General features: G+C 43.7%; 2 protein-coding genes across 2 annotated transcripts in view; both read right to left on the bottom strand.

Moving 5' to 3' along the window:
* VAPB (VAMP associated protein B and C) overlaps positions 1–19,963 on the bottom strand; it is a 66,001-nt gene that overhangs the window by 27,463 nt on the left and 18,575 nt on the right. The window lies entirely within an intron of this gene.
* LOC138664495 (large ribosomal subunit protein uL16-like) lies at positions 8,123–8,845 on the bottom strand. The gene has a single exon (XM_069751239.1). It carries the CDS (start codon positions 8,801–8,803, stop codon positions 8,159–8,161), a length of 645 nt encoding a protein of 214 aa, XP_069607340.1. The 5' UTR covers positions 8,804–8,845; the 3' UTR covers positions 8,123–8,158.

The following is a 19,963-nucleotide window of genomic DNA, read 5'->3' on the forward strand; positions in this document are numbered from 1 at the left end:
CGCGACATCATCACAGGTCCTGCGCTCATACCAATCCTGGGATCGGAAGCTGCCGCGTGCACCGCACACAGGCGCCGGAACTACAAGGGGCCCTCGGAGGGTGAGTATATGTTTATTTTTTATTTTTTAACCTGTTACATACGTGGCTGGGCAATATACTACGTGACTGGCCAATATACTACGTGACTGTGCTGTATACTACATCACTGTGCAATATACTACGTGGACATGCATATTCTAGAATACCCGATGCGTTAGAATCGGGCCACCATCTAGTTTTAAATAATGATGGAAGTGCACAGGGCGGAGAAGCGGGCCAAGTGCACCGACACAGCCCAGTGAGCGTCCATCCTGGTTTGCATGTGGCTTCTGCACTAGATCTCTCATGACTCCAAAAAAAAAAAGATATGGTAATTTTAATTGGGGACAAGCACCAATGCAGTCATACCACTATATACATACATATATACACACAATAAATAAAATATATATATATATATATATATATATATATATATATATATATATATATATATATATATATATATATATATATATATATATATATATATATATATATATATATATATATATATACACACACACACATACACATATATACATACACATATATACACACTAGATGGTGGCCCGATACTAACTCATCGGGTATTCTATATATTTATATATTATTACACACACATGCACATACATACATATACATGCACACATATGCACATACACACACAAATGCACATACATACATATACACACACATGCACATATACACACACATATACACACTCTGGTCATAAGTAAACAATCATACATATTATCTATATTGTAGAATCCATACAACAGTTGGCGTCTCCATGAGTCTAGGGCTAGTCAATAAGTGTCGTATAACTAAAAAAAAAAAAAAATTGTCCGTTTTCAGATAAATTTAGGCCACACGGAAAATTTGCTTTGAAATAACAAAAAGGAGGGTTAGCTACAATCAAAGTTATATTAGCGAAAATCCACCCAATGGGATCTTCACTGATCATCACAATGAGGGAACCCAGTCTCCAGTGCTCTGCTGTAAGGTCGGAGGAGTCAGATTTCAGAGGCAGCCAAGCATGCATCTTAGGCCGCGGGTCACACTACAACGTAATACAGACGAGTGCTAAGCGATAAAAAAAAAAAAAAAATTTGCATAGCACTCGGACCAGTATTCTACTATGGGAAAGCTCTAACAGTTTTTTCCCTTTGTCCGTTTTCAGTGCTGCGATTGTCACCGACACTCGGCCAAGTCTCTGCTCGCTCGCATCCATATAAGCGTATGGGTGCGAGTGAGACAACGCACATCACTCAGATATCATCCGAGTGATGTGCGTTATACGCTGACCCCACAATGGAGGAGATTGAGAAATTCATTTCTCCGCCTCCCCCGCAGCTGTGCTTCGATTCCTTCTGTGCGACAGGCTCGGAGCACAGACTCATGACGCTCGGGTGCCGCTCGCAGCAGAGCAGGAGCCGAGGGTCATTAGCATATCGCATCCGATGCTCTCATCACATGCCATACGCTAGTGTGACCCGGCCTTAAAGGGGTTTTCCCAATAACAAAAGTTGATTTTAATCAATAGATTAACATAAGTCAACTTCCACAACTAGATGAGTTTAAAAGAGTATACAGACAGGACAGCAGGGGTTCATAGCCGATTCTTTCTTTGAAGTAAAACATGGTTTAAAAACATAAATATAGGTATTGGCCTGCACTCTATATTGAGTCGGGGTGCTGGTGCGACAGACCATAGGGTCTAATGTCAATATAACATGAAATCCACCGCACTCCCTATGTGGAATATCTTAGAACAGAAATGTAACTTTTTGAAAATTGCTAATTTATTCAAACAAAAGAAATAACATCGGATCAAAACACAAGGCAATTGATACAAATTGTGTATGCGACTCAGAATGGTTGACGTTTCGACCCTCCCGGGTCTTACTCTAGGGTCGCACTAAATCCAGGTTTAAGTAGAAAATAATAGAAAGGGCGTTGTCCCTGTGGTATCCAGGGGCAGGTATTACTTCCTAATGAATGTAGCCTAGTGAATGATACGTCTTTAGGTGCAACCTTAAAGAAAAAAGATAGCGGCACGACAGCGTCTTGCTGATAAACTGATGGTGAATACGGCCCACAATATAAATTGTTTATGGATATAGCCTTAATATGAAATACTAACGGCGCATCTGCGTCTTGTTGGTGGTGGGACCATAAAAATAGCCTAGAGAGGGATTCGTATATGGAAATAGCCTTAGTTGTGAAAAACGGCAGTGCGTCTGCGTCTTGTAGGTGTTTGGGTAGGAAATACGGCCAGAAGGGAAATCCGTTATAGGGTAAAGCCTTAATGGGGAAAAACAGCGGCGCAACTGCGTCTTGCTGATGAGGAAGGCGTGAAGCCCTGGAAGGAGAGAGCGGCGCTCCTACGTCTTGTGTACTGGCCTGTTTTGATCCAATGTTATTTCTTTGTTTGAATAAATTAGCAAATTTCAAAAAGTTACATTTCTGTTCTAAGATCTTCCACATAGGGAGTGCGGTGGATTTCATGTTATATGGTTATATGGAAACCAGGGATTCAAGCTTCAGGAGGCTAATTTGCATATTCCAGGTGCCTTCTGGGAGAAGCGAAGTCTCCCTAAGCTAGAAGATCGTTGGGTACAGCCGGGACCAGCTGCTTCGAAAGCATCACCACACCAGGGATTCAAGCTTCAGGAGGCTAATTTGCATATTCCAGGTGCCTTCTGGGAGAAGCGAAGTCTCCCTAAGCTAGAAGATCGTTGGGTACAGCCGGGACCAGCTGCTTCGAAAGCATCACCAAACCAGGGATTCAAGCTTCAGGAGGCTAATTTGCATATTCCAGGTGCCTTCTGGGAGAAGCGAAGTCTCCCTAAGCTAGAAGATCGTTGGGTACAGCCGGGACCAGCTGCTTCGAAAGCATCACCAAACCAGGGATTCAAGCTTCAGGAGGCTAATTTGCATATTCCAGGTGCCTTCTGGGAGAAGCGAAGTCTCCCTAAGCTAGAAGATCGTTGGGTACAGCCGGGACCAGCTGCTTCGAAAGCATCACCACACCAGGGATTCAAGCTTCAGGAGGCTAATTTGCATATTCCAGGTGCCTTCTGGGAGAAGCGAAGTCTCCCTAAGCTAGAAGATCGTTGGGTACAGCCGGGACCAGCTGCTTCGAAAGCATCACCAAACCAGGGATTCAAGCTTCAGGAGGCTAATTTGCATATTCCAGGTGCCTTCTGGGAGAAGCGAAGTCTCCCTAAGCTAGAAGATCGTTGGGTACAGCCGGGACCAGCTGCTTCGAAAGCATCACCAAACCAGGGATTCAAGCTTCAGGAGGCTAATTTGCATATTCCAGGTGCCTTCTGGGAGAAGCGAAGTCTCCCTAAGCTAGAAGATCGTTGGGTACAGCCGGGACCAGCTGCTTCGAAAGCATCACCAAACCAGGGATTCAAGCTTCAGGAGGCTAATTTGCATATTCCAGGTGCCTTCTGGGAGAAGCGAAGTCTCCCTAAGCTAGAAGATCGTTGGGTACAGCCGGGACCAGCTGCTTCGAAAGCATCACCAAACCGCGCGCCTGTAGGACATTATTGCAAGAGAGCTTGGCTGAGTAGATTACACAAGAAGGAAAACACACAGCAAGTCAGCAGGATCTAGGAGCAACATGGCAGATGTGACAACCTACATGGTGAGCTGCAGCATGTGCTACATGTTCACAGATCGACCAGAAGAAGAATCCAATTTCACCTGTCAGAAGTGTAGACTAGTGGCCCTTTTAGAAGAAAAGGTGCGGGGTCTGGAAGAAAGAATAGCAACTTTGAAACTCATCAAAGAGAATGAAGACTTTCTAGACAGAACAGAAGCATCTCTACTGGTCACAGAAGGTGAAAAAAGTGTCAGAGAACCTCCAAAAGCAGATGAGTGGAAGCATGTGACCAAAAGAAGCAAGAAGACCATGGAGAAATCACCAACCACACAACTGAAGAACCGATATCAAATCTTTGTAGAGGATGAAGATGGCACACCTAAGAATGAAGCAATACCAGCAAGCAAAAAAGAAAAGGGCACACAGCAACAAGTGACAGCAAAAAGTACAGCCAAGAAGCAACGAAGAGTGGTGGTGGTGGGAGACTCACTACTGAGAGGCACAGAAGCAGCCATCTGCAGACCGGACATAACTGCAAGAGAAGTATGCTGCCTTCCAGGTGCGATGATCAAGGATGTGACCGATAGGATACCAAAGCTCTTCAGCTCCAAGGACGTCCACCCATTTCTTCTGATACATGTTGGCACCAATGACACGGCAAGGAAGGACCTACCGACAATCTGCAAGGACTTTGAAGAGTTGGGGAAGAAAGTAAAGGAACTGGATGCACAGGTAGTTTTTTCTTCTATCCTTCCAGTAGACGGGCATGGCACCAGGAGATGGAACAGGATCCTTGATGCAAACAACTGGCTAAGACGATGGTGCAGACAACAAGGATTTGGATTCCTGGACCACGGTGTGAATTACTGGTATGATGGACTCCTCGCCAGAGACGGACTACACCTCAACAAACCTGGGAAACACACATTCGCCAGAAGACTCGCTACACTCATCAGGAGGGCGTTAAACTAGAAGAAGAGGGGACGGGAAGAAAAACATTAGACTCGAACAAAGACGACCCAGGAAAACATACTCAGAAAGGAGGTAAGAACATTTCTAAAACAATCCACAGTGAGGAGATTGGAACAAAACAAAATCCTCTAAACTGCATGCTCGCAAACGCCAGAAGCCTGACAAACAAGATGGAAGAACTAGAAGCAGAAATATCTACAGGTAACTTTGACATAGTGGGAATAACCGAGACATGGTTAGATGAAAGCTATGACTGGGCAGTTAACTTACAGGGTTACAGTCTGTTTAGAAAGGATCGTAAAAATCGGAGAGGAGGAGGGGTTTGTCTCTATGTAAAGTCTTGTCTAAAGTCCACTTTAAGGGAGGATATTAGCGAAGGGAATGAGGATGTCGAGTCCATATGGGTTGAAATTCATGGAGGGAAAAATGGTAACAAAATTCTCATTGGGGTCTGTTACAAACCCCCAAATATAACAGAAAGCATGGAAAGTCTACTTCTAAAGCAGATAGATGAAGCTGCAACCCATAATGAGGTCCTGGTTATGGGGGACTTTAACTACCCGGATATTAACTGGGAAACAGAAACCTGTGAAACCCATAAAGGCAACAGGTTTCTGCTAATAACCAAGAAAAATTATCTTTCACAATTGGTGCAGAATCCAACCAGAGGAGCAGCACTTTTAGACCTAATACTATCTAATAGACCTGACAGAATAACAAATCTGCAGGTGGTTGGGCATTTAGGAAATAGCGACCACAATATTGTGCAGTTTCACCTGTCTTTCACTAAGGGGACTTGTCAGGGAGTCACAAAAACACTGAACTTTAGGAAGGCAAAGTTTGACCAGCTTAGAGATGCCCTTAATCTGGTGGACTGGGACAATATCCTCAGAAATAAGAATACAGATAATAAATGGAAAATGTTTAAGAACATCCTAAATAGGCAGAGTAAGCGGTTTATACCTTGTGGGAATAAAAGGACTAGAAATAGGAAAAACCCAATGTGGCTAAACAAAGAAGTAAGACAGGCAATTAACAGTAAAAAGAAAGCATTTGCACTACTAAAGCAGGATGGCACCATTGAAGCTCTAAAAAACTATAGGGAGAAAAATACTTTATCTAAAAAACTAATTAAAGCTGCCAAAAAGGAAACAGAGAAGCACATTGCTAAGGAGAGTAAAACTAATCCCAAACTGTTCTTCAACTATATCAATAGTAAAAGAATAAAAACTGAAAATGTAGGCCCCTTAAAAAATAGTGAGGAAAGAATGGTTGTAGATGACGAGGAAAAAGCTAACATATTAAACACCTTCTTCTCCACGGTATTCACGGTGGAAAATGAAATGCTAGGTGAAATCCCAAGAAACAATGAAAACCCTATATTAAGGGTCACCAATCTAACCCAAGAAGAGGTTCGAAACCGGCTAAATAAGATTAAAATAGATAAATCTCCGGGTCCGGATGGCATACACCCACGAGTACTAAGAGAACTAAGTAATGTAATAGATAAACCATTATTTCTTATTTTTAGTGACTCTATAGCGACAGGGTCTGTTCCGCAGGACTGGCGCATAGCAAATGTGGTGCCAATATTCAAAAAGGGCTCTAAAAGTGAACCTGGAAATTATAGGCCAGTAAGTCTAACCTCTATTGTTGGTAAAATATTTGAAGGGTTTCTGAGGGATGTTATTCTGGATTATCTCAATGAGAATAACTGTTTAACTCCATATCAGCATGGGTTTATGAGAAATCGCTCCTGTCAAACCAATCTAATCAGTTTTTATGAAGAGGTAAGCTATAGGCTGGACCACGGTGAGTCATTGGACGTGGTATATCTCGATTTTTCCAAAGCGTTTGATACCGTGCCGCACAAGAGGTTGGTACACAAAATGAGAATGCTTGGTCTGGGGGAAAATGTGTGTAAATGGGTTAGTAACTGGCTAAGTGATAGAAAGCAGAGGGTGGTTATAAATGGTATAGCCTCTAACTGGGTCGCTGTGACCAGTGGGGTACCGCAGGGGTCAGTATTGGGACCTGTTCTCTTCAACATATTCATTAATGATCTGGTAGAAGGTTTACACAGTAAAATATCGATATTTGCAGATGATACAAAACTATGTAAAGCAGTTAATACAAGAGAAGATAGTATTCTGCTACAGATGGATCTGGATAAGTTGGAAACTTGGGCTGAAAGGTGGCAGATGAGGTTTAACAATGATAAATATAAGGTTATACACATGGGAAGAGGGAATCAATATCACCATTACACACTGAACGGGAAACCACTGGGTAAATCTGACAGGGAGAAGGACTTGGGGATCCTAGTTAATGATAAACTTACCTGGAGCAGCCAGTGCCAGGCAGCAGCTGCCAAGGCAAACAGGATCATGGGGTGCATTAAAAGAGGTCTGGATACACATGATGAGAGCATTATACTGCCTCTGTACAAATCCCTAGTTAGACCGCACATGGAGTACTGTGTCCAGTTTTGGGCACCGGTGCTCAGGAAGGATATAATGGAACTAGAGAGAGTACAAAGGAGGGCAACAAAATTAATAAAGGGGATGGGAGAACTACAATACCCAGATAGATTAGCGAAATTAGGATTATTTAGTCTAGAAAAAAGACGACTGAGGGGCGATCTAATAACCATGTATAAGTATATAAGGGGACAATACAAATATCTCGCTGAGGATCTGTTTATACCAAGGAAGGTGACGGGCACAAGGGGGCATTCTTTGCGTCTGGAGGAGAGAAGGTTTTTCCACCAACATAGAAGAGGATTCTTTACTGTTAGGGCAGTGAGAATCTGGAATTGCTTGCCTGAGGAGGTGGTGATGGCAAACTCAGTCGAGGGGTTCAAGAGAGGCCTGGATGTCTTCCTGGAGCAGAACAATATTGTATCATACAATTATTAGGTTCTGTAGAAGGACGTAGATCTGGGTATTTATTATGATGGAATATAGGCTGAACTGGATGGACAAATGTCTTTTTTCGGCCTTACTAACTATGTTACTATGTTACTATGTTACTATGGTTTAAAAACAGGCAGATAAATGTTTTGCCTGCCTCACAGAAAGAATCAGCTGGGATCCAATGGCATCCTGTCTGTATACTCTTTTTCGATCCTCCCCTGCCCAGGAGCTGTGTTATGATCAGACCATGTTCCTGCACGGTCAGACACTCCATTACACAGTACACAGCAGGGACACATTTATAAGATTATCTGAAAAAAGGAATTTTTAAAAAAAAAATTTTTTTAACAACCAATTGTGGAAATTACCGCTTAAGGCTACTTTCACACATCAGTTTTTTTTCCTTCAGGCATAATCCGTCGATTTTTGCAAACAACGGATCCGATGCAAATAGTGAAACATTGATGCGCCGGATCCGTTTTGGTTTCTCTGGCATAGAATTTTGAGGAGCGAGAGAGAAAGAGAGAGAGAAAGAGAGCCATGAAAAGACCCATGACCAATTAAAAGTGCAGCCCCCTATGCAGCATGCAGTGCCCTCCAGTGATCCAGGGGACCTCGGTTAGGGATGTACTTCACGCCGCAGCCATCAGGAATGAGACGCTTCTCAGCGACCATTTCCACAAAGTTCTCTGTGCTGAACTTTGTGAAGCCCCACTTCTTGTAAATGTGGATCTTCTGACGTCCAGGGAACTTGAACTTGGCCCTGCGCAGAGCTTCCACCACATGCTCCTTGTTTGAGGTCTTGGTACAGATGGACATGATCACCTGTCCAATGTGGACTCTGGCCACTGTGCCCTGAGGTTTCCCAAAGGTACCACGCATACCAGTCTGGAGCCTGTCAGCGCCGGAGCAGGATAACATTTTGTTGATGCGGATGACGTGGAATGGGTGGAGACACACTCTGATGTGGAAACTGTCCTTGCCACAGCTCTTCACCATGTACTTGTTGGCACAGATACGGGCAGCCTCAAGAGCTTCAGATGACAGCTGCTCATACTCGGAGACCATGTGACCACATAGTGGGAACTCGTCCACCTTGGACTTCTTACGACCCAAGTCGAACATCCTGATTTTAGGATCTGGGACACCCCAACAGAAGCGGGATTTGGGATAGGGCTTGTTTTTGCAGTATCTGTAACAGCGGGCGGGTCTGCGGCCCATGATGGCGCCTTGTACCTCGCCGCGAAGAGCAAATATACCAGAATCTACAGAGGGAGTACAAACTGGCCCCATATCTAGAGAAACTAGAAAACCCCAAAGATCGACAGATCCTGAGCCGGTACAGACTAAAGGTACCGTTACACTAAACGACTTACCAACGATCACGACCAGTGATACTACCTGGCCGTGATCGTTGGTAAGTTGTTGTGTGGTCGCTGGGGAGCTGTCACACAGACAGCTCTCTCCAGTGACCAACGATCAGGGGAAAGACTTCGGCATCGTTGAAACTGTCTTCAACTATGCCGAAGTCCCCGGGTAACCAGGGTAAATATCGGGTTACTAAGTGTAGGGCCGCGTCACCGCTGTGCTCTGCTTTACGGCCGGCGCTGACAGTCAGTGCAGGGAAGCTGACGGCGGGGAACGTGACAAACATCGGAATGCGAGTATGTACTGTTTTTTTTTTTTTTTAACTTTTACAATGGTGACCAGGGTAAATATTGGGTTACTAAGCGCGGCCCTGCGCTTAGTAACCCGATATTTACCCTGGTCACAAGTGAACACATCATTGGATCGGCGTCACATACGCCGATCCAACGATGACAGCGGGTGATCAGTGACCAAAAAAAGGTCCTGATCATTCCCCAACGACCAACGATCTCCCAGCAGGGGCCTGATCGTTGGTCGTTGTCACAGATAATGAGATAGTTAGCGGGATTGTTGCTACGTCACAAAAAGCGTGATGTTGCAACGATATCGGTAACGAAATCGTTATGTGTGAAGGTACCTTTAGCGCCCACAGCCTACTCATCGAATCCGGGCGGCACCGACAGAACTACCTGCCCCGAGAGAGCAGACTCTGCCAGCAGTGCCCCCAGGAGGCCGTGGAGGATGAGGCCCACTTCCTGCTGAGGTGCCCCAAATACTCCGCAGTGAGGGACACTCACTTCAAGAGACTGTCTGATCTCCTCCCAGACTTCACCTCCATAGAGGAGGAATAGAAACTGCCGATAATACTGGGGAAAGAGGAAAGTGCAGCGGCCATAGCAGCGGAATATGTCAGTGCCTGCCACAGACTAAGAGGAGCCTGATATGTCATGGACTCCTGTACCCCAACACTGGACATATCCCTATCCCCCAACTAAAGAGCCGGATATGTCATGGAATCCAATACACCACCCTGGAAACATCCCCTATCTCCTGACTAAGAGGAGCCTGATATAACCTGGACCTCTATATTCCTCCCTCCCCCACCCCCATATTTTTACCATATGCTTTGGCAATGCTAACGTGTACTTAGTCCTGCCAATAAAGCTCATTTGAATTGAACTGAGAGAGAGAGAAAGAGAGAGAGAGAAAGAGAGAGAGAGAGAAAGAGAGAGAAAGAGAGAGAAAGAGAGAAAGAGAGAGAAAGAGAGAGAGAAAGAGAGAGAGAAAGAGAAAGAGAGAGAGAGAGAAAGAGAGAGAAAGAGAGAGAAAGAGAGAGAGAGAAAGAGAGAGAGAGAGAAAGAGAGAAAGAGAAAGAGAGAAAGAGAGAAAGAGAGAAAGAGAGAAAGAGAGAAAGAGAGAAAGAGAGAAAGAGAGAAAGAGAGAAAGAGAGAAAGAGAGAAAGAGAGAAAGAGAGAAAGAGAGAAAGAGAGAAAGAGAGAAAGAGAAAGAGAGAGAAAGAGAGAGAAAGAGAGAGAAAGAGAGAGAGAGAAAGAGAAAGAAAAAGAGAGAAAGAGAGAGAAAGAAAGAGAGAGAAAGAAAGAGAAAGAAAGAAAGAGAGAAAGAGAAAGAAAGAAAGAAAGAAAGAGAAAGATAGAAAGAGAGAAAAAGAAAGAAAGAAAGAAAGAGAAAGATAGAAAGAGAGAGAAAGCGAAAGAAAAAGAGAGAAAGAGAGAAAGAGAGAGAGAGAGAGAAAGAGGTGTGGCACCGTTTCTGAAAAAAAAGCGGACATGTTTTTCTAACCTGGGACAATATTTTTACCTTAGGAAAAAGTAAAAAAAATAAATAAAAGAAGACGTATAGATTACCTAGACAATACAGTCGGCCAGCAAAAAGAATGTGGCTCCAAAAATCTTAACATATTGAAACCTGCCAAACTAGATTTTCAATCTAAAGCATGCTCATTATCTCCGCAGAGCAAACATTCTCCAGGATCTCTCCCAAGGACACACTATCATTACAGGTCATCACTTTTCTAGTTGGATCAATACATGGATGCTAGTGCATCCCCATCCTCAGAAAGTACTAAGGGCATGGAGGACCCAAAGCCAATTCAGCTTCCTTAGAGATGTATCTTCATCAGATGACGTCTTCTCGTCTTCACGCCGCAGCTCCGGCGCAGGTGTACTTATCTGCCTTGTTGAGGGCAGAGCAAAGTACTGCAGTGTGCAGGCGCTGAGAAAGGTCAGAGAGGCCCGGCACCTGCGCACTGCAGTACTTTGCTCTGCCCTCAACAGGGCAGACAAAGTACGCCGGAGCCGCAGCATGAATACAAGAGGACGTCATCTGATGAAGATGTGAGGCCCCGGGCCGCGATGCCCATCGGACCAGAACCGGACCAGGACTGCCCCTGAGTGAGTATAATCTAACGTCTTTTTCTCATCTTTCAGGATACATCAGGGGCTTTTCTACAGCATTCCAGAATGCTGTAGATAAGCCCCTGATGCTGGTGGGCTTAGCTCACCTTTGATTTTGGGGGTGACAGGTTCCCTTTAATCTTAGATCTTTTATTCACTCTCATTGTCATAGATGTATGAAATCCAACACCTAGCCATGCAGTCCGTAGTTACTAAGTGGGGGTCGCTGAGTGCTGAGGACCCCATCCATAAATGTCACCAATGCTCTGCTAACTGCAGAGTGCAAACTTTCTGGCATTAAGATCAGCACACAAAAAAACTGCACTGGGAGATTCATGACATGGGTTTCCATTGCTGAATAGCTGCATGCCCACCTTACATCACCAAGCACAATGACAAGGGTAGGATGAAGTGGTGTAAAGCCGCCACTGAACTATGGAACAGTAACATGTCCTGTGAATCGAAGGATCACACTACTCCGGCATTTGATGGAGGAGTCAGGGTTGGTAAATGCCAGGGGAAAATTACCTGCTTGACCAGTTGTAAAGTTTGGTGGAGGAGGGATAATGCTATGGGGCTGTTTTCCAGAGATCAGCCTAGGCTTCATTCCCAGTGAAGGGAAATCTTAGTTTATTACACCAAGACTTGTAGCTTTTAACTTTTTGGGAACAGTTTTGGGAAGGCCCTTTTCTATGATCCATAAAGATGTGGTTGGGGGAAGTTCGGTGTGGAAGAACATGGCTGGGCCCCAGAGCCCAGACCTCAAATGCATCAAACATCTTTAGGATGAACTAGACCAGAGATTGTAAGCCTTTCCTCCAAAATCCATGCCTGATGTCACACATACCCTTCTGGATGAATGGGCAACAATTCCCACAGACACCTCCAGAATTTTAGAAAGTTTTCACGGAAGAGGAGAAGTTGTTTAAAAAGGACCAACTATGGCTATAGAATGGGATGTCATGAAACACCTGTAGGAGTAATGAGGAAGAGGCACAATACTTTTGTCCGTAGAGTATACGATCCAATCCAACAAGAGAGCAACCATCAAACTATGGTGTTATTAAGGTCTACTCAACTATGGAAAAAAGAACAATTCTTATTACCAAAGGAAACATTTCTTACTGACAATTGACCCTCAACAGCAACTCGTGAAGTGGGTTATACAAGATTAGAAACACCTTCTGCAGTTGTCCAAATACAATAAATCACCAATCCACAGGTTGAGTGCGATATTCTAGCTCAAATCACTTCAACTTAGCTGAAGTACAATACCTGACAACCACTGGACAGGCGTGGGGCTCCTTTTTCTTTTTTTAGAAGAATGCAGCCATGATTTTATAATCCTAATATACCCCTATGAATCAGAATAAAAACCTTCTGCAGGCACTAGGTGCTACATTATGCCAGATGGAGAACCTAGGAACTCACAAGCTCCATGCATAAGATCTGAAACCCATCAGGGCAGCATCAACACTAAGGCTACTTTCACATTAGCGTCGGCCCGACGCATACTGTGCAAGCGACGCGCAACGGGGGCAGCGGATGCATTTTTCCAGTGCATCCGCTGCCCCATTGTGAGTTGCGGGGAGGTGGGGGCGGAGTTCCGGCCGCGCATGCGCGGTCGGAAATGGCGGACACAACGCTGCAAAAAACGTTACCTGTAACGTTTTTTGCTGCCGACGGTCCGCCACAACACGGCGCAACCGTCGTATGACGGTTGCGACGTGTGGCAAAGCGTCGCTAATGCTAGTCAATGGAGAAAAAACGCATCCTGCAAGCAATTTTGCAGGATGCGGTTTTTCTCCTAAACGACGCATTGCGACGTGCAGTGCACGATGCTAGTGTGAAAGTAGTTTAACTCTCCAACATGTTCATGGAGGACAACCTAAAAAAGTTACACTCTGTACGGCCTTATGTTAACCATGCTCTCATATCAATGAGGGATTACACAGGAGCCTTGATCTCCGCTTTAAACCCTTTTCTGCCCACCTCAGCAATGTCACACCTATTTATAAAGCTGGAAATGGTCTCCCACTGGATATAGCACCTTCTAAATTAGCTGCAAGAAGAGAGGACTCATAGAAGGTCAAAAGAAATCAATACAAGACATGGGTCCAGCGTGGCGGAAGGCAATCTACCAGATGTGTAAATGATTGTGATCATGCCGTTTCTCGTCATAATGACTCATAATACCCAATATGTGCTTGTTACAGCCATTGTTCTAAATCATGTCATTAGGACAATTTTCCCTTATGTCACTGACTCCAGTTCTCTTTGGGAGGGGATGAAGCCATTGCATTATATCAATTAATAATCAGACACAAATAACAGTCTGCGTTAGAGCGGTGTCTTCATTGCAGAGTGATAGTATGGAGGGTGATCAAGTAACTTATCAAGGATTTTGGATAATTTTTTTCAGATGCCTCAACTTTTTGGTGACCATGTAATAATTATATAGTGTAAGTGTGCCAGTGAATGGTTCTGATAAAGTGGTGGATTCTGAAAAATTATATGTATATGATCAGAGGGAGCTTTTTTATGTTTTCTGGTGCAGATTCTGCACCAAAATTCACATCCAACAGGTTTATCTCTGCTGCTCCAGTCGGTCTCAGCAGTGTGACCTGCCGGCTGCCCCAGCGTTTGCCGGAGGTCACTTTTCAACACAAGTATATGAAAGCCTGGCTCCCTGAAAAACAGAAGACGCCGGAACTTGAGTATAAGGAAGGGGGCAGGGGACTTGGGTTTAAAGCAACACTCTGGTGCTTTAAGAGCACAATGCCTTGAGTTTTGATAAATCCATATTATTTTGCACTGCTAAACACAGTAGGATGAAATTTAGGAACACAAATTCCGCATTAAAAGACAACGTATTAGGAGGCTTTCTATTTTCTAAGTGATATATACAGCTATAGGCACACAATAAATACATATCGGATTCCATAATGGGGATGTGGCGGTTTTCACACTTCATAAATACTCGCCGTCTGATCTCGCACATGTTGGAAGTATGATAATAAAACTCACCGAGTAATGTAATTAGCATGGACGAGACTTGGCTACAATTACACAAGTTGGCAACCGTTGCAAGTTTATTTATACGAAGGCTACTTTAGAAAGGCTCCCAACGCCTCCCCCATTGCTCCTTTATCTGTCAGCTAGGCTCACCCAGCCCTAGCGAGGTAGGAGAGAAATGTGAGCCCTCTCTGCGAAACAAAACCCAGAAATGTCATTTTACAAGAAGCAGGTAATGAAGGAGCAGCATGCACTGGGGGGAAAAACGTGATACTTCTTCTGCAAGTTGCCACCTCTCCATGTTATGCCTGTAATCTTTCCACCTTAGGCCCTATGTCAACACTGCCTGACAAAAGACGTGGCCTTGTTACCAATAGTGACCAGAATCCGAGTATGGACCCTGAACTACGGAGTCCGGGGCAATGTCGATTTATCGTCACATCGAGAAGGCATCCTATGCGACTGGAGAAATGTGGGCACCAAATGAAAGATTATTCCTATCTGCACAGTGCTTGGAAATTCAAGCAATTTTATTTTTAGGAAAATATTCTGTAGTTCTTTATGTATTCACACTTTTTTTTACAGCTTATTTGCTTGGAGACCGATCACGGCAGAAAAACCAAACGTGAGCAGTGCTTACAAGCTCTTTTCTACTGAGCTTATAAAACACTGTTCTGACGCTGGCCAGGATTGTTGGACCACACGTTACCTACCAATCCCTGCCAGCTGCAGCGCTTACAAGCCAGAGAACAGCGGTGGTCGGTCTCCTAGGAAATTAGCTGTAAACAAAAGAAAAAAGTTAATATATTAAGAACGGCTGCACATTATAAAAAGCGGTAATTTGCAGAAGTGCTTGTCTTTAGAAGCACTATTTGACAATACCTATCTATAAAGATGGGAATAACCCTTTAAAGTCACTCTAGTTGTTACTGGGAACGGATCCACTTAATACACGAGTCCCTGTATAATGTAGCTATTGCTTCATATGTCAGAAGTTATGAGGGAGAAGCCCCTCTTAAGACATGTACATATATATGTCTGGTCAGTAGTCAAAAGGTTGTCTATGATAACTTACCCCATTTAAAGGGGATACGTTTTTGGAGAGAATCAAAAAGTGTGTTGTGTGACCAATTGCAGAGTTGCAAAAATGTGAGCGTTTACAGCAAATTGCTGAGGTGGTCGTGTGGTTTTCAGCTGCATGATTTTTACCTGATGTCTGCAATTTGCGGTGAAACATGTGAGCACTCCCTTTAAATATCTGCGGCACTGCAGTTAGCCCTATTTAAATGAAGCAGAGATGTAATACCAGACACCACCACACAATACCAGAGGCGCCGTTTTCAGAACAAAGCAGCCATGTTTTGTTTAATCTTTCTAAAACCTTTTTAAGCAATGGGCACAATGGAAAGTCTCTTGGCACTGCCATCATTAGGTAAAGGGGGAAGGGAGATTCCAGATAAAAATTCCCTGGAAGCATGAGAAGGCCTGTAAACTAGCACAGTAGATAAATCGCACAGCTCACAATAATGACCTCTTGTTTCCAAGGGGATCGCCCAGCAAAGCATGTCAGACGGGCAGCGGCTTTCTGAAGTTTGTTTGCAGTTGCTGGTGCAAAGAACTTGTACCAGTACATCAACCCTACACCTGGTGCCATCCAGAAGGCGGGCAGGGTGTACACGCTGGCGAGGTCCAGGTTCTATGTCCAGAGCTGATAACGCAGCTGTAAAGGAGCTCAATGGTTCAGGCTCTGCCATGAGTCAGATAAGCAAGCACATTACCATGACTGCGCCTTATTATTCACCTTGGCAAAACAGGGTTTATTAATATAACTGGATACAGACATAATCCAAGACTTACAACAGACGGGCTTACCAAGTACATCTGATGAAAATCACAGCTGTACACACTGATATAGTAACCGGGATCTGCCGTCATACAGATGTGCGCAATGTAGTATGTATTCGATTGTAAGAGCTACCCCACATACCCAGACTGTGCCAGGTGCCATCCTAGCTCGTACCAGGCCAATGTGTGTCCGTAAAGTGATTTTATTATTACTGTAAAAGGAAAACAGTCTATAGGTCGCCAATCATCCACCGAATGGAGGCTTAAAAGCCATGGCATGGGTAGCACATCACCCTGTGATGATATTATATGGGCATAGCCATCATTTTAGCAAGTGCACAGAACATACTTCACCCTGTGGAAACAGGCCAGTAGCCGATTGGCTATATGCAGGACAATCACAGACTGTTTGACGGCATAGATCGGTCTGTCAAAAGACTACCAGTTGTTTGAAAGGTATGTCAGCTATAGGAAAAAAAAAAAAAAGAGAAATGGTTAAACGGGATCTGTTACCAGGTTTTTGCCACCTAAGCGGAGAGCAGAATAAAGTAGTGACTAAGACCCCGACTCCAGTGATGTATCACTTACAGGGTTGCTTAGTGAAGTTTTGATAAAATCACTGTTATCAGAAAGACATAATGACTAGAAGACTAATAAACCTGCAACCAAGTAGTCCTCCATATTCATGAGCTTTGTCTATCCCCGCTTCCCCATCACTTATTGGCAGCTTTCTGCCTATGCACAGTGTACACAGAGGTGAGTGTGTGTGTGTGGGGGGGGGGGAGGGGGTTTACAGGGCTCAGCATTCAGAGAACTGGTATATCTGCAGACAATGAAACAGGGATTTTATAAAACCAGCCCAGTAAGTAACATCATTGGAATCAGGGTCTCTGACACTACAGTATGCTGCTCTAAAGTGGGGGTAGGAAAAACCTGGTGTCAGACTCCGCTTACAGAGAATTTGTCACCTCCAAAAACACTATTTACCTGCAGATATTGAGTTAACCTACAGATAAATAGCGTTTAAAGTCATGTCTGACTGGCTTACGCCAGGAAGAAAATGTAGTTTTAGGGTATGTGCACATGTCAGGATTTCTGGCAGAAATTTTCCTGACAAAAACCGGACGTTTCGGCCAGAAATCCGCATGCTTTTTTTTGCGTTTTTTCCAAACGCATAGAATAGCGGGAAAAACGCGAAAAAAAACGCAAAATTCATGAACATGCTTTTTTTTTTAACCGCTTTGCGTTTTTTTCGCGGATAAAAAATGCATCATGTGCAAAAAAAATTGCAGAATGCATTCTAAATGATAGGATGCATATGTCTGCGGTTTATAATGCGGTTTTATCGCGAAAAAACCTGAACGTGTGCACATACCCTTATTCTCCCTGTATTTGCTCGCTTCCAATCATCAGGGTGGGGTAGGGGATCACTACAGTCACTGCTCACTATCCAGTGAGAGCAGCTGTAGTAAGCCCCCGTCACAGCCTGGTACATTTTCAGTCATAGTGCCAAGAAGGTCATCATGGAGGGAAAAAAAACACAATGCAGGCGTTTACATACAGAAATACCAAGTATATGGTAGAACTAGTGCTTTAGGAAAAACAGACAAATTTTGCATATAATTTACAGCCCGCGTGCCTGACAAGCTTGCAGGCTGTGTATGGTATTATGTGAAATGTGACTATACTTATCCTGTCTGCACAGTGGCTAGCGCACCCAGGGTAGCCAATATCCCCCTGCCAGTCTGCTCACAAGTGACCCATTGCCCAGGCCGCACAGATTCCCTGATGATGTGATTCCACATGGTAGAGAGCAGCTGTGGAAATGACAGGTGCATGTGAAGTGGGGACAGAAGATGCCCCTATGTCTATAATAATCCCACACTCCAGCAGGACACTGCTGCACCGTCTATTTATAAGGACCATGTTCCGCACCCAAGTCACCGACTGGATGGGCTTACAAGAAAAAAACCATTACAGGGGTTGTCCGGACACTTAACATGTTTTTGCACATCGCTCAGAATGGTGTGAAATGATAAGATTAGCAATCATCAGCTTACCAATCGTGTCTCATACTTTGAGTCACCCGGCAAGCTTTGGACTTGCTGCTCCATTACTGCTACAACCAGTGATTTGCTGCAGCGGTCACATGTTGGTCCAGATGAGAACACTTAAGAGCAGTCATCCCTGATCAACCTACATGAGCCTTAGCCCAGATTCACACATCAGTTTTTCACAGGCTGTACTAGGTCTGCAAAACCCAACCTGACCCAATAGCAGCTTCAAGACTATAAAAGTGTGTTAGTTTCAGAAAGTTGGACGTGTGAATGCACGCTAAGGTTGGATTCCAATGACCTGATTTCAGTCAATATACTGTATGAACCACAATGCCCAGTGTGCCAACAGGTCTCCTGAAACAAACATAACTTCACAGGCAAAGCTGGATTACCATGGCATGACTAAGGTATGGTCACATGTTAAGTATTTGGTGCAGAAATTTCTGCATCTCTTAGCAGGAAAAATGGTGCATAAAATAAGTGCGTTGTTGCCACTGTTTTGACATGCTTTTTTTATGGTGACTATTTTCCCCACTCATTAGTATTAATAAAATCTGCGGCAAAAACGCTGAAGTGTAATGCTGCACATTTATATCTGCACATCAAAAATAAGCAACGTGGGCATTAGGAAACCCTTCAAGTGTTGTGAGAAATCTGCGCATAAAAAAAATGCCAAAAATGTGACAAATCTGCAACATGTGCACAGGCCTTTTTTTGTAAAGGAGCTCCTAATAACGATTGCTTCCTCATGCTCTGGTCCGTATAATCTGGATAGTCATGCACTGGAGCCATTGTAATCAGTCACCATGTTATAATGACCCATGACAGCATTAAATAAAAACTCACACTGACTTATTCTGTGGGTGGGTGGAGTCATTTAAAGAACATAGATTTCACCCAATATGCCAAAATATGGGACAAAAAGACATCCAGCACATCAGATTCTGTTTAAGTGATGTAAAGCATAGCCATCTAAAGGGGTTGTGCAGGATCAGAAAATAATGGTTGTCTTCTACAAAAATACAGGAGAAAAATTACTCACTAATCATGAGCAACAACATATCTCGGCTGCATTCAGTTTAATGGTGCCTGAGCTGTGTAACTGACAACCCATGGACAGGTGTGGTGCTTTTTTTTGTAATACTTAGTCCTAGACTGTAGCTACACAGAACACGGGGAGCAATAGTAATAGGTGTTTTCAGACAGCATCCTGGTGCAAACCTAATGTACATCAATAGGTTAAAAGATCGGACATTTTTAAGCAGGACTTTCTGACTCCCTATCCTTCCCATGTCCCTCCCCACCACTGCTCCTTGTTTTTTAAACTCTTCTTACAACCCTTTTGGTTCGCAAATCCACAGACTTGTAATGTTATCGTTGCGGTTTATTACGATTGTATTTTTTTGTTTGTTATTTTTCCTTTTACTATTTCTGGAAAATATTTACCCTTGTTTACCCCTTTTTTCCTTTCCCGTTATATCATTGAAGTTTTCTACATAAAGTATACAAAAAAAAAAAAGATTGGACATTACAAAGACCTAAAAAATATAAACATTTCAAAATTTTGACTAAAGAGGGAAAATAAAAACAGTAATACGTACCCAAGATCAAGAACGGTCGAGGGTTTGATGCTGCGTATATATGCGTCAAACCCGCAGCGGCCAGATGTTACAGTATAATGG

Source organism: Ranitomeya imitator, chromosome 2, assembly GCF_032444005.1.
Source record: "Ranitomeya imitator isolate aRanImi1 chromosome 2, aRanImi1.pri, whole genome shotgun sequence".
NCBI lineage: Eukaryota > Metazoa > Chordata > Amphibia > Anura > Dendrobatidae > Ranitomeya > Ranitomeya imitator.